The sequence below is a fragment of the Typopeltis vanoorti genome, chromosome 4, assembly GCF_054136105.1.
Source record: "Typopeltis vanoorti isolate ZY-2024b chromosome 4, IOZ_Tvanoo_1.0, whole genome shotgun sequence".
Lineage (NCBI taxonomy): Eukaryota > Metazoa > Arthropoda > Arachnida > Uropygi > Thelyphonidae > Typopeltis > Typopeltis vanoorti.
In genome coordinates this window covers 163,159,053-163,173,395 of record NC_143552.1, presented here as the reverse complement: position 1 = coordinate 163,173,395, position 14,343 = coordinate 163,159,053, and the positions used below count along the sequence as shown (strand labels likewise).

The following is a 14,343-nucleotide window of genomic DNA, read 5'->3' as shown; positions in this document are numbered from 1 at the left end:
CATATTAAAAACGAGGATATTAGGAAAGAACTTGACATTGTCAGCATCCAGGAATGCATTAGCAGAGCTAATCTCAGGTAGTATGGTCACTTAAACAGAATGGGCAAGGAAAGATTAGCAAAACAAGTGTTCTCTGCCAGGTTGGCAGCAAAACGACCCAGAGGAAGACCAAGATATAGGTGGATTGATACGGTACAAAGTGCCTTATACGATAGAAATATCTTCTTCTTATTGTGCTATCTTCTATCGAAGGTCTGCGATCTTGTGTTAATCTGAGCAGTTGTGCACTGCTCTTTCCTGTCCACGTCTTGATGTTGTCAAACCATGATATTCTTTTTCTTCCTCTAGTTCCTTTGCCATCAATTCTTCCTACCAAAATAGTTTGTAGAAGTTGGTATTTGCTGTTTCTCATGATGTGTCCAAGATATGATGTTTTTCGTTTCTTGATTATTTGTAAAAGATGTTTAGCTTTGCCAATGGATTTTAAGACATCTTCATTGGTAATTTTTTCTGTCCATGATATCTTTAGCATTCTTCTGTATAGCCACATCTCAAAGGCTTCGATTTTCTTGATGGTTGTCGCCTTCAATGTCCATGTTTCAACTCCATAGAGCAGAATAGACCACACGTAGCATTTCAGCATTCGGCATCTGACTTCCATGTTTAGGTCTTTATTGCAGAATAGTGTTCTCATTTTCATGAAGGACTGCCGTGCAACTTCAATCCTTGTCTTTATATCTATTTCTGGATCCCACCGTTCGTTATGCCAGCAACCAAGATATTTATATCTTGATACTTGATCAATATTTTTCCCATTGAGTGTCAGTTTCATTGATGAGACTGGATGTTTGCTGATGATCATGTATTTTGTCTTGTTGATGTTTATATTTATTCCCATTCTTTGGCTTTAAATATAAGATCTGATAATGTTGGAGTCTTGACAAGTAACAGACTGATTTGGAGGAAAATTGTAGATAGGAAGTTAGTAATGATGTAGTTTTTTTCATGTAGTACTATCATATCCTGTACACCCCTTGAGGGTACATGGCAGGAATTTGATGATGATGATGATGATGATGATGAAATTATATAAATATTCTGGAGAAGAGTAAGTTTAAAATTACTACTTCAAACCTATATCAATGAAATCTATGGGTTGAGATGTCTTAAAAGCGTATCTTGTGTGTGCATGTGCATATGTGTGAGAGAGAGAGAGAGAGTTGAATATATTTTTTAGTGTCCCTTAACCTCCAACAGGCTGTGTGTTTGAATCTCAACAAGGATTTAGCTGTTTGCAATTGGGCAGATAAGTGTGAGATCCCTCTCCCACTTATTGAGACCTGAATTCTAGAATACAAAATATTTTATTTTGTATTCTAGAAGCGGTTTTAAAAAAAATGAATAAAAAAATTATAAAAATTAATACGAAATAGAAAAAAATCCTTATTCCGCCCATGGTACTAATGTACTATAGGTTTACAACCTTTCATAGGTGGGAGTCATATAAAAAAAGTAATAGGATCATTCTACTAATCTTGTCCCTTATTACTTTTAAGAAATTCCTCTGATTACATATCTGATTACCAAATGTGAAATAAAAGATTTTTTTTTTTCATTTAAAAGTAATTGGTTTCAGATGTTTTATAAATCCAAAACAAAAAGAAAAGGAAAATCTTCGTTCTAATTGTTTAAAAAATAGGAGAAAAAATATTTTTCCTGCTATATCTTAATATTAAAAATTATATATTAACAGGGCTGGTTTGTTACAGAAAAATTGTCAAGGAAGTTTGCGGAACTTTCCAGTTACTGGTGAAAAGTATTCCCATCCATCAGATAAGTTAACAGTCAAGCCAGTTTTAACTTCTTCATCCACAGCTCATTTTAAATCTAAACAGCAAAGTGATCTTCCTTTCATTGCAATTCAAAAACATTTCAATAAAGAAAATAGGAATAAAATTAATCCAGAAAACACATATCAGAATGGTGTATTACCACATAAAGTTGTTCAGGGTACTTCAGAATTATCTAATAATACAGCTTCGCAATTCAAGAAAAATCAAGGACAGGGCCATTATTATCAACAGTATAGAGATACATACAGTAGGCATAACCGAGGATTACGACCTACTTCACATGACAAGTATGGAATTAAAAGTGATCCAAAGGCTTATGCATTTGAAGGCAATCAGAAAGCAAGGAGAGAAAACATATATGTAACAGGGAAAAAGATTACAAGAAATTCACATGAAGAACAAGATGAGAGACCGGTTAGAATGAGGGGAAAAAATTCCACCAGAGAGACTGAACGGTTACATGGGAATTATAGTTCAGACAGTGCTTTTCAGTACCTTCAGGAGATGAGGCATGCTAATACTAAAGCAGAGGAACAATATTCAGGATCAGCTATTTCTGGTAAGGAATGCATGCAATATTCCTTAGCATTTATTTATTAACATTAAGTTTATTTTGAAGATTTGTTTATGATAAAATTTATCCTTGTCTGCATTATCATTTTTTAAACAATTAATACAGTACAGCAGGTCATTAAGTTACAAATAAATTATACAGCTTGTATTTCAAATTAGCATTAAAGGCAACATTAAACAATGCCTTGCATAATGGAATTGATTACAATTTATGAATTGTTTTAATTTGAAAAAAGGAATGTAAACAAATGCCTTTAGAGAATTCTTTATAGTTCACACTCCTTCATGAAATCATCATGATTATTTGTTATAGCAGGAATTTCAGCAGAGGAGATGGGTTGGAAAAAGCTTTAAAGCCTAGCATGCTTGTATTATCTTTGAATAAGAGTTCTTTCAAGATATATTCCCCAAAACACTTTTTTTTTTTTCTTTTTTTTTTTTTTCAAAATTAAATATTTGATAAGCACAGTAATTCATTCCACTTTCTCACATAATTTCAATAAATATGTTGCAATTTCTGTTACTCATTTTCATCACACTAGCTGCTTTAGTCATTTTTACTGTATTAAATGCAGATGAGTCCTCTCTCCTATACTTGCTTGAAAAGATAGTGCACCATGGGGTTTTTTTCTTTTGAATAATGGTGATAGTGGGTTATATGTACTGATGCTCATAATTAGAATATTCATAAGCTGAGGTTTTAACTATATCTCAATAAACAATATCATTTTATAAAGTACTTTGCAAGAAAGCTCTGCCATAATCCCATTGCAAGGATGTCACATTTGGAAAGACCATGGAAGACCTGTTTAGGAATGCAAGAATCGTTGTAAGGACTGTTCATCCAAAAGAGAGTTAGCTGGTCTGATCATATGGGGGTGGCAGGATTTTTTCATATGGCAAAAACTCGCACATTAGTCAGAGAAAACTTACATTTAATAGGTATTTTCAGGCTCCCTATGGGCTAAAATATTAGCGGACAATTAGCTAAATTATTACTATCGCATATAGAATCACACCTACTCAGATCCCCCCCCCCTGGCATCATCTTTTATGGCCGATACATGAACGATATTCTATCATTGGAAAACCAACATGCATCACCACTTTACAAGCGTCCCTTAACAACTTCAGCAACCGACTAAAATTCACTATAGAAACAGAACATGAAAAATCCGTAAATTTCCTAAACCTGAAATTAATTAGAACAAACAACAAAATAGCCGGGGTTCTTAAGGGTCAAAGCTGTATTACTGAGAGGAGACCTCCACATAGTCTTTAAAGGAATGCGGAGAACCGACCAGGGCTTCTGACCTAATGTCCAGTTCTCACCTTCTCTTGGTGCACCCTGTTGGGTATCTACCTGGATACTGAACGAACGAGGATGGACTGTCAATTTGGGATTTAACCAACCAAATTGTATTCTTATTGGTTTAAACCAGTATAGAATATGATGGCACAACATGACAAAATTTCATGCTGGCTGGGGTGTCACCCGGTTAAACATGCCCCCCCCCCCCCGTTGTTTTCGCCAGGGAACCAGGGTGAACAGCGAAAAGTCAGCTACTGGAACAAATCTGAAAACACATTGGTACTATCAACATAAGAAGCAAAGAAGTGGAGTTAGCGGAGGAATTAGATAAGTACCAGATTGACATAATAGGGGTGACTGAAACAAAAAAGACAAAAACTGGTGAGATCTTTCTGATCAATAAATACAAAATGTTATATTCAGGCAATGACAGTCAAGGAAAAGAAGGAGTAGCCATAGTATTCAACACAAAATACGAGGCTAATCTTCTTGAATGGCAGGCAGTGTCAAGTAGAGTGATTTGGGGAAATATCAGAATGGAGAACTGGACAATGAGACTTATTTGTGCCTATGGTCCCACAGGAGGTTCTACTAAGGTAGAAGTGGAGGAATTTTTTGAGGCTCTAGAGAAAGCTACTGACAAAATTAAAAAAGGAAAAGTTGGTCCTTGTTGTTAATCTAAATAGCAGAATAGGAAGTGATTGTCAGACATACAAAAATGTTTTGGGAAAATTTGGATAAAAGAGCAAAGCTAATAATAATGGCAAATACCTGTTGGATTTCTGCTCAGGACATGGACTGGTTATTACTAACACCATGTTCCAACATAAAAATGTGCACAAATTCACATGAAGAGAAGAGGCAAGGAATAAGAAAAGTCTCATTGACTATGTTATAATTGATAGTGATGTTTTCTCCCTAGTGCAGGACACCAGAGTGTACAGAGGATTTGAAATTGGAAGTGATCACTATTTAGTCTTGAACAGAATAAAATTGAATTTCATATTGAAAAGAATGACGTGTAAGAAAGTTTTAAAGTGATCACTTTAAAACTTTCTTGCATGTCATTCTGAGTCTACAGTTCACATCTGAGCAGCTCTCAGATGTGAACTGTAGACGAAAATACACAAATTATTGAAGATAAAATGAAAGAGTTTGAGAAGAGGAACCAAACCTTGGAGATTCACTGGCAAGCCTTGAAGAAAACCTTCATTGATTCAGCTAGAGAGGCATGTTGTCTGCAAGGATAGAAAAATTAAAACTCCATGGTGGACACAGGAAGTTAAAGAGGCAGTGAAGAAAAAGAAGAAAGCATATCAAAGGTTCCTGGCAAATAAGTCAGCTTGTGCTCTTAGAGAATACAGAGAACAAATGTAAGAAAGCTAAAAACTATGTAAAACTCATCTCATCTCATCTTCTTTATACCCTCTTTTACCTTGCGGTGTTGAGGGTCCATTGACCATCGGACCTCAATCCGTTTGCAGGATATGGTGGTCAGCCCTATGCCCCGGTATATCCTATGGCCTGTAGTGTTAAGTTCTCAAGGCCAGTTTGCCTGCTTTGTGGGATGAAAAACCCCAGAATAAACTGGGGAAAAAACCCTGCTGTCCACGCCCAAGACTGGCTAACTTGGCTATGGCTGAGGAAGATCCTTCAGCTCCTCACGTCACCGACGGGAATCGAACCTAGGACACTCCTTCCCCAGGCATATGGTTGCGAAGCGCATAACCACTAGGCTAACTGCACGGACTAGCTAAACAAAAGAACATAGAAAATAAATATGATAGCTGGATTCAGGTCAAATAGAGGCTGTCAGGATCAGATCTTCACTTTATGACAAATAGTGGAGAAATCATGGGAATATAACAAAGATCTGTATTTTGTCGATTTGGAAAAGGCATATGACAAGGTTCTAAGAGTGAAGCTATTCAATACGCTACAGCTATATGGTGTCAGTGGGGCATTATATCATGCAATACTTAGTCTTTATTTGAGTTGTAAGTCAGCAGTTAGAATTGAAGGAAGTACAGGAAGATGGTTTAATGTTAAATCTGGTGTGAGACAAGGATGTACATTATCCCCTCTGTTATTCATTATCTATATGGATCACATTGTGAAGGAAAGTGGTATTAAACATGATATCAAAATTGGAGATGTTAATGTCAGATCTTTGTTTTATGCGGACGATGTTATACTACTAAATAAATCCACTACAAGTCTGCAAGATTCTCTGACTAAATTGAATAACTGTTGTAATAGATATGGTATGAAGGTCAGCAATACAAAGACAATGAAAATGTCAACTGTGTTGTGAATGGAGAACATGTGGAACAAGTAAAACATTTTAGCTACTTAAGCACGATTTTTAGTGAAGATGATAAATTAAATATGGAAATAGACAACAGAATCAACAAAGCTGGTATGGTAGGAAGTCAATTGAATAAATTCATATGGAATAAGAGAGAAATGAGGCGGAACACTAAATTAGCATACAAGACAGTGTTCAAACGAGTTTTAACTTATGGATCTGAGAGCTTTGTCAGAAGTAAAACTTGACCAAAGATTAGAGGCCACAGATATGAGAGTCCTGGGAAAGATTAGAGGCGTGAACAGATGGCATCGATGGCAATATCATATTAAAAACGAGAATATTAGGAAAAAACTTGACATTGTCAGCATCCAGGAATGTGTTAGCAGAGCTAATCTCAGGTGGTATGTCACTTAAAACAGAATGGGCAAGGAAAGATTAGCAAAACAAGTGTTCTCTGCCAAGTTGGCAGGAAAACAACCCAGAGGAAGACCAAGATATAGGTGGATTGATACGGTACCAAGTGCCTTAGACGATAGAAATATAAGATCTGGTAATGTTGGCATCTTTACAAGTAACAGTCTGATTTGGAGGAAAATTGTAGATAGGAAGTTAGTAATGATGTAAATTTGTCATGCAGTACTATCATATCCTGTACACCCCTTGAGGGCACATGGCAGGAATTTGATGATGATGAACAAAATTGCCACAAAAATATTCCACAAACCCACACATATTGAAAACTACCTCCACTTTAATTCATCTCCCTCTCTCTCTCTCTCTCTCTCTCTCTCAGATCTCCTCATGTCTGAGGACTCGTGACCTTCCTGATGATGCTTTGCCATTTCTTTCTCTCCTGTGCTTTTCTTATTGCTTGTTCTAGTTTAAGTCCAGTGATTTTTGATATTTGGTCAATCCACCTGTTGGGGGGGGGGGGGGGGTCCTCTTTTTCTTTTCCCACACGGTTTACCCTGGATGATTATTTTTTCCAAGCAGTTGCCTTCCCTTCTACATATGTGTCCAAATTATTGCACTGTTCTCTTGTCAATTATGTTTATCGATCTTGTGTGGATATCCAGTTCTTCTAGGATACTTTTGTTTGTTCGTTTTTCTGTCCAAGACACTCTTAACAATCTTCTCCAGCACCAGAGCAAATGCCTCAATTTCTTCTTAAATCCTTGAAAGGTCGGCGCTGAAACTAAATCTCAACTCAAGTGTCTCTAGTCTATTTAATAGTCTCTCAGCCTTTTTTTCGTAGCTATAATTGTTGTTCTACAACTTATTAGCTAACTGCCTCTCAACTAGTAGACTTTATTTAGCTGCTTGAGTGACTTGCCAACTCGCTATTATCGCACTGTGATTTTCGAATGCCGAATGCTCTGATTCCAACCTAATGCCAATCTCTCTCTTATAAATCCCTAATTCTCCAATTAATTCATAATTCCAGCGTTCATCGCTTATATATCAGTTTTTCCCCCTAAATTGCTCACGTCATTTCTTTCTAAAACTCTTTTCGATAAACCTCACGTGGTGTTCCAAAACGTGCTCGCTCACTTACATATGTTTCCATGACAACAAAACAAAATATAATAAAATTGAGCTATTGCATAACGTTTTGCACAACTTAATTAGTGATTTGAAGTTAAGTGTAAAATTTGTGATTTTAAAATTAAATGTTTGTTTTTGGTAATCAAAAGTTGTATTTTGCCTGAATCTCTTTTACTGCACCATTCATAAAACATTCGAACCAAAGCGGGAAAAATAAGTAAGTTAAATATACTCGGCCAGCATATATAGTAATAACAACATATAAGGGAAAGGTTGTTAAGAGTTGGTTTATCTTCGATTCTTGAACTAATTCAGATATAAAGTGGCGCAGTCTTTAAATATAACTGGTAATTAGTTTACGGAATTAACTACGCATATAAAGTATATTAATTAAAGGTAACTTTAATGAATAACTTCTATATTTCGGCAAAGTCACATTGCCATCTTCAGGAACAAAAAGATATGGTATGTGCACGCAGGCACTAACACAAAGCAAATGAGGAAGAAAGCAAGAAACTAATATTGTTCCTAAAGTCCTAATGGTGCCCTCTTGCGGGCTAATTTGGTAGTCTTGGCAATTGGGCTGAAGTTCTCATAATGTAAGTCTCCCTTTGGGAGACTTACATTATGATGGCAATGTGACTTTGCCGAAATATAGAAGTTATTCGTTAAAGTTACCTTTAATTAATATACTTTATTAATTACGTCTTATAATTACGTCTTATAAGCAAGGCTTATACGTCTGACCAACGTATAAGCCTTGCTACCAGAATCTTTAAATATAAATTTTCTTTATATTTGAATTGGAAATCAACTTGCAACTTATCAATTAGTTAAGAAGAAGTAGGATCCAACAAAATATTTTGTTGGATCCTACTTCGTCTTAATTTATACCTTGGATCCGACATGTTAATTACTATGATGTTCTTAAACAAAATAGAAGGTTGCTAGTTGATTTCTAATTCAAATATAAAGAAAATTTATATTTAAAGACTGTGCCACTTTATATCTGAATTAGTTCAAGAATTGAAGATAAACCAACTCACAACTATCTCTCCTTTTAGGTGTTAATATTATATATACTGGCCGAGAATATTTAACTTACTTAATTTACCCGCTTTGGTTCGAATATTTTATGAATGGTGCAGTAAAAGAGATTCAGGCAAAATACAACTTTTGATTAACAAAAACAAACGTTTAATTTTAAAATCACAAATTTTACACAACTTCAAATCACTAATTAAGTTATTAGAAACACTTCAGCCTTCCTGGCAATACAGTCATGCAAACTCAGACAATGGTAATTCTGCTATCTCTACTTTACAGTCTTCTCACAGTTCCTTAAATTCCAAATACAATAAAATCGCAGTAACACACCTCTTCACAAACAAACACTTTTTAATTTTACACTTCGGCTAATTCTCCACAATAGTTAGTATCAGGGAATTCTAAGATGAAACTCACACACTTCTCTGTACAGAAATATTAAGGTTGGAATAATCTTACCGATAATCTTTTCTTCTTCATTTACTTATACGTAAACACTTTTTATAACTGTAAACACTTTGAACAGTAAACAGCACTCATTAAAATAATTCTTCCAAGCAATAACTGAATTAATCATTGGTCACAATACACATAAACAAACGTTGTTGCATAAAGTACTACCGACCACTCATGAAATAAAGCAATACAATAATTCCTTAACTTTAGGTTTTATATGCACAGTTGTTCATCTCTCCGGCATTCAATTAATTCTTTAAGCACTGAATACAACTATCGTTAAACTTCAATTTTCACAGCCTCTACTTATTCTCTATACGTCAAGGTTCTGTATGTCCTTGAAAGGTTGGCGCTGAAACTAAATCTCAACTCAAGTGTCTCTAGTCTATTTAATAGTCTCTCAGCCTTTTTTTCGTAGCTATAATTGTTGTTCTACAACTTATTAGCTAACCGCCTCTCGACTAGTAGACTTTATTTAGCTGCTTGAGTGACTTGCTGACTCGCTATTATCGCACTGTGATTTTCGAATGCCAAATGCTCCGATTCCAACCTTATGCCAATCTCTCTCTTATAAATCTCTAATGCTCCAATTAATTCATAATTCCAGCATTCGTCACTTATATATCAGTTTTCCCCGTAAATTGCTCACGTCATTTCTTTCTAAAACTCTTTTCAATAAACCTCACATGGTGTTCCAAAACGTGCTCGCTCACCTACATACGTTTCCATGACAACAAAACAAAATATAATAAAATTGAGCTATTGCATAACGTTAAACTTTCACAAACAGGAATAAATAAAGAATATTTATATTTCAATTAATGCACAGTTAATTTATCAGATACAAATTCCTATAATATTGACATAACAATAAATAAAATAACTTATTAATATTTAATACAGTCTTTTCATTATTCATACATATATCTTTGATTAAATAATTAAATATTAGACAAAATTAAGGTAGTTATATGAATATTAAATTTTAAAATAAGTTGTTTACATTAAATAATATTTACAATTGTAGCCTTTGTGATGGAAGATCATGTTGGATTCTGAAGCAAATAATAATTACTTTAATCTCTACATAATCAGAATCCAACAATATCCAGTTCTTCTAGGATACCTTTGTTTGTTCGTTTTTCTGTCCAAGACACTCTTAACAATCTTCTCCAGCACCAGAGCAAATGCCTCAATTTCTTCTTCTGTCATCTTTTGTCATTGTCCAAGATTGAGAAGCATAGAGAAAGATTGAATAAACTAAGGTTTCTACAAGCTTAATTTTAGTCTTTTTTGGAGATGTGCCTGTCTTTAATTCATACCATCCTTATTATTCTATTAAAAAATCAGTCATCCTAGCACAATTTATAAATGCTTATAAGTTTTTGACTACACATAATTATCTCAACACAGAAATAAAAAAAATTAATACAGATTTTTAAAAACTGAAATTACCCAACACAGCTAATAAATGATTCCAACAAAACAGCAAAAACCAGTCAAAACAATCCAACAACCAAAACAAACTTCCCAACAAAAAATCATCAAACTGCCATACATTCAGAACACATGCAAAGCCTACAAATACATTTTCAAACACACTGACTATAAGTTGGTGTTCACCGGAACCAAAAGTTGGCAACACTTCTAAAACCTACAAAATCTCACACACACACAAAAAATTAATACTAGAATGCCACAATGTAGTTCACAAATTTCCTTGCCAACAAGACTGTGATGTCACCTACACAGGTTCTACGATCAGATCTTTATGGGCAAGACTATAAGAACACTTCCGTGACTGCAACATACCAATTCCAGACCATTCTAACAAGAAAAAATGCAACAACCAAAAGAAAAACAGAATACAAAATAGCAGTCCACACCCTTGAACAGAAGCATACCCCATAAATCAACAAAGCAATAATAGACATGCAGGAAAACAAAACAAAAATTTTTCATGTGGTACTATCATATCCTGTATACCCCTTGAGGGTAAATGTCAGGAATTTGATGATGATGATGAAAACAAAACAATACTTAGAATATCAGAAACGATAGCCATAAAATGTGACAAAAACTCAAGAAACGTCCGCTGCCCCCTACATAATTTCCGAGAGTTGAAAGCTCCAAAACATAAAAATTAGGTCACGACTCCAACCAATAGAAAATAACACAGATACACCAAATACAAAAACACCAAGCCGGCATGACATAGCATCCACTTCCTCCACGAGCTCAGAAGACGACTCACTGTCGAAAAGGCTAACACCCCGTTACTTGCACCAAATTTATCCCATCATATCCTTCTCCTTCCCCCAAAATTTCTGCCTTTGACCTCCCTCCCAAAGAATTCTCTGCCCAGCCTTAAAAAACTCGAGTCTCCCACATCTCTCTCTCTCTCTCTATCCACATTTCCAACCCCCCATCCACTTCCTTTCATTCATACTTCAACAGCAGATAAATATATAATGTCATATGCCAGATGCCACTGAATAAGAAGACAAGCAGCAACATCCTACAATAGTTTGTCCGAATTATTCTTCCTATGTATTCTTCATATACCTGTCTTTAAAACATCAGTAATGCTCTAAAAAGTAAAAAGCCAATGATATTATAAAAAAGGGATACAAACAAAAATAGGCTAAATAGCCATAAAAATAACATTATTATTTAGTTTGGTGGTTGATAAGAATTTCACAGACTTCTTTAAATTTACGCTCATACTATATTTTGTTGTGATGTAAACAACAGGTGCCTTTCCAGTCAATTTGATGTGAAGTATTCAGAACATGATCAGAAAGATAGGATTTACCATAATTATTAAACTTAATGTGCTGTTTATGTTCCTTTTTTTCAGATAGGAATTGTAGGTCCTGTTTCACCTATATAGGGCAAATTATGGATGCAATAAATACAGAATACTGTATTTATGTGAAGGAAGTGGATCCTTGGATGACTTGAATAAGTTCTTTAATTTTGCAAGAGATTTAAAGGTGGCATTAAGGTGGTATTTCTGTAATATTGTGTTTATTTTATCTGATATCCGTTTAATGTATGGAATGGCTACAGTTTTTGTAACCTAGTTTATTTTTGTTTTTAAGTGGAATCTTGTGAAAAATTTTGTTGATAGTATTTTTGCTGTAGCCATTTTTCAGGAATACATTGTTGATAACTTTTAATTCATGTTTAAGTGCTTGCTCAATGGAGCAAATCTTCAAAGCTCTGTTTTTTAAGTGTTAATGACACCTAGTTTTTGTGTTGGGTGGTTGTAAGAGTTTATGTGTATATATTGGCCAGTATGTGTAGGCTTATGGTAAACAGTGAAGGAAAGACTTCTGGAAGGAAGATGTGTGAAAAGTGTATCAAGAAAAGGAAGTGCCTTCTGACTTTCAATTTCAGTTCTGAATTGTATGGGTTTATGTTGTTTGTGTAGGTGGCTGAGGAAAGTGTCCGATGTCTGGTGGTCATTGTACCAGATAATGAAAACATCATCAGCGTATCTAAGCTAGACTTTGGGTTTTAAAGTAATGGAATCAATGAGTAAATTATAAATTCGTTTTTTCATTGTTAGGCCAAGAATTTTTCAGACCACTCTTGTACATTCCCCAAACCTCACAAGTATGGCTATATCAGTTTACCAAAAATCTGGGAGGCAGTCATTTTAAGATCAAATTAATACTTGGAGACCTCTCTTCATCTAACAATAGATGTAGTAGTTAGGACTTTAGGTCTTTGTGTTGTCTGTTACAATTTTAAACTGTTCTCATTGTTAACTAATTATAAAACAAGCAAAATACCAAAAACTAAGTAAATAAATATATTATTTATTTTCTTATTATTGTTGTGAAATAATCATTAAAAATTTAAGATGAACTGCCAATATATAAACCTCTCTACATGTCAGAATTACACAGATCCTGTAATACTTCAAACTTTATTTTAACACCATCCAGATTAATCATAACATCTTAGAGTTCTTTGGAAACTAATATCCACTAGGGAACTAGTTTGAATGTTTTGCATCATAACATCACTACTCGTGTCCTCATTGTATACCTTTGTGATTACATTATTTTCTTTTAATACAGTATATTAACGAAATATCAACATGTGGAGTTGCAAAACTTATAGAACATCAGTGTGAGACAGGCTTTTCCAAAGAGCTGACTCAGACTGAATGAGAACAATAGTGGTTGAGGAATAACAGTTGCTTGTTTGTTTGAAGTAAAGTGGAGGAAAAATAATGATGGCCACTTCAGCAGGTCACCACCCATAAAAATACCTATAGAAATAGTATAAGGGTAGAAATAGAAGTGGTTGAGTGAATTTTAAGATTTGTACCATGTTAACAGTTGCTCAGGTAAGAAGTATTATCTTAAGTGGTGGCTGAGAAACTATGGATGTGATGTAGTAGGAATTACTACAGGTGTAGGTCAACTCCAAACACCATCAAATTTCTCTATAAGAGAGATCTTTCTCATGAGAAATAAGATAAAATTTTATTTAGGTAGCATTGAAGTTGACTAGCCTGTCATCACTAGTGGAGTATGGCAAGGATATGGAGATAGTGTTTTAATATATTATCTTGAAGCTTAGAATTTTTGAGCTTTCCAAGCCTTGTCAAATTAAGAAGAGGAATGTAGTGCAAGTGTACTGTCATGAGCCAAGTTATGAATAGAATTTGAAATCCATGAGAAAAGATCATTTATTTTCAGAATGAAGCATTGGTGAAAGTACAGAGCCCTGGCGTATTCTAGTACTGATGGCAAAAATGTTTAAAGAAGCCACAAACTGTCTTCATAATTATGAATCAGTACAGATAAAACTGGATAGCTGACCATGTGCTCAATATTCTTTTAAATAGAGTAAAATAGAATAAAACTATGACTTTAAAAACCGACGAAACAACTAACAGGTCATGGATTTAAATCCCACTGTGTGGCGTGGATATTTGTAAAAGCCTGCTCTGGACAAGCTTGTATAGCTCCTTGAGATTTTAGGGCTTGTCTTAAAAAAAAAATAATAATAATAATAAGTTGCTTCATAGTGAAAGCCCATTCTAGGAATCAGAGTATGCAATATAGAACACGCTTAATTTAAATAACCCTGGCTGCAAGAAATTGCCAAAAATCTGATGACGTCTTCTAAAAGCAACTAGCTGTCCTTGACTACAACTGGAGGACACAGTCACAGTGTTTGGACATTAGATTGAATATTTTGCATCTTTAATTTGATGTGTATAT

At 34.6% G+C, this 14,343-nt stretch overlaps 1 protein-coding gene across 8 annotated transcripts in view; it reads left to right on the top strand.

Moving 5' to 3' along the window:
* Positions 1 to 14,343, top strand: part of LOC150107813 (TRAF-type zinc finger domain-containing protein 1-like) — a 337,022-nt gene that overhangs the window by 274,382 nt on the left and 48,297 nt on the right. For all 8 annotated transcript variants that reach the window (XM_090392060.1, XM_090392062.1, XM_090392061.1 and 5 more), the window contains exon 12: positions 1,770 to 2,412. In XM_090392060.1, coding sequence (XP_090248186.1) covers positions 1,770 to 2,412 — 643 coding nt within the window. The remainder of the gene's footprint in view (positions 1 to 1,769; positions 2,413 to 14,343) is intronic.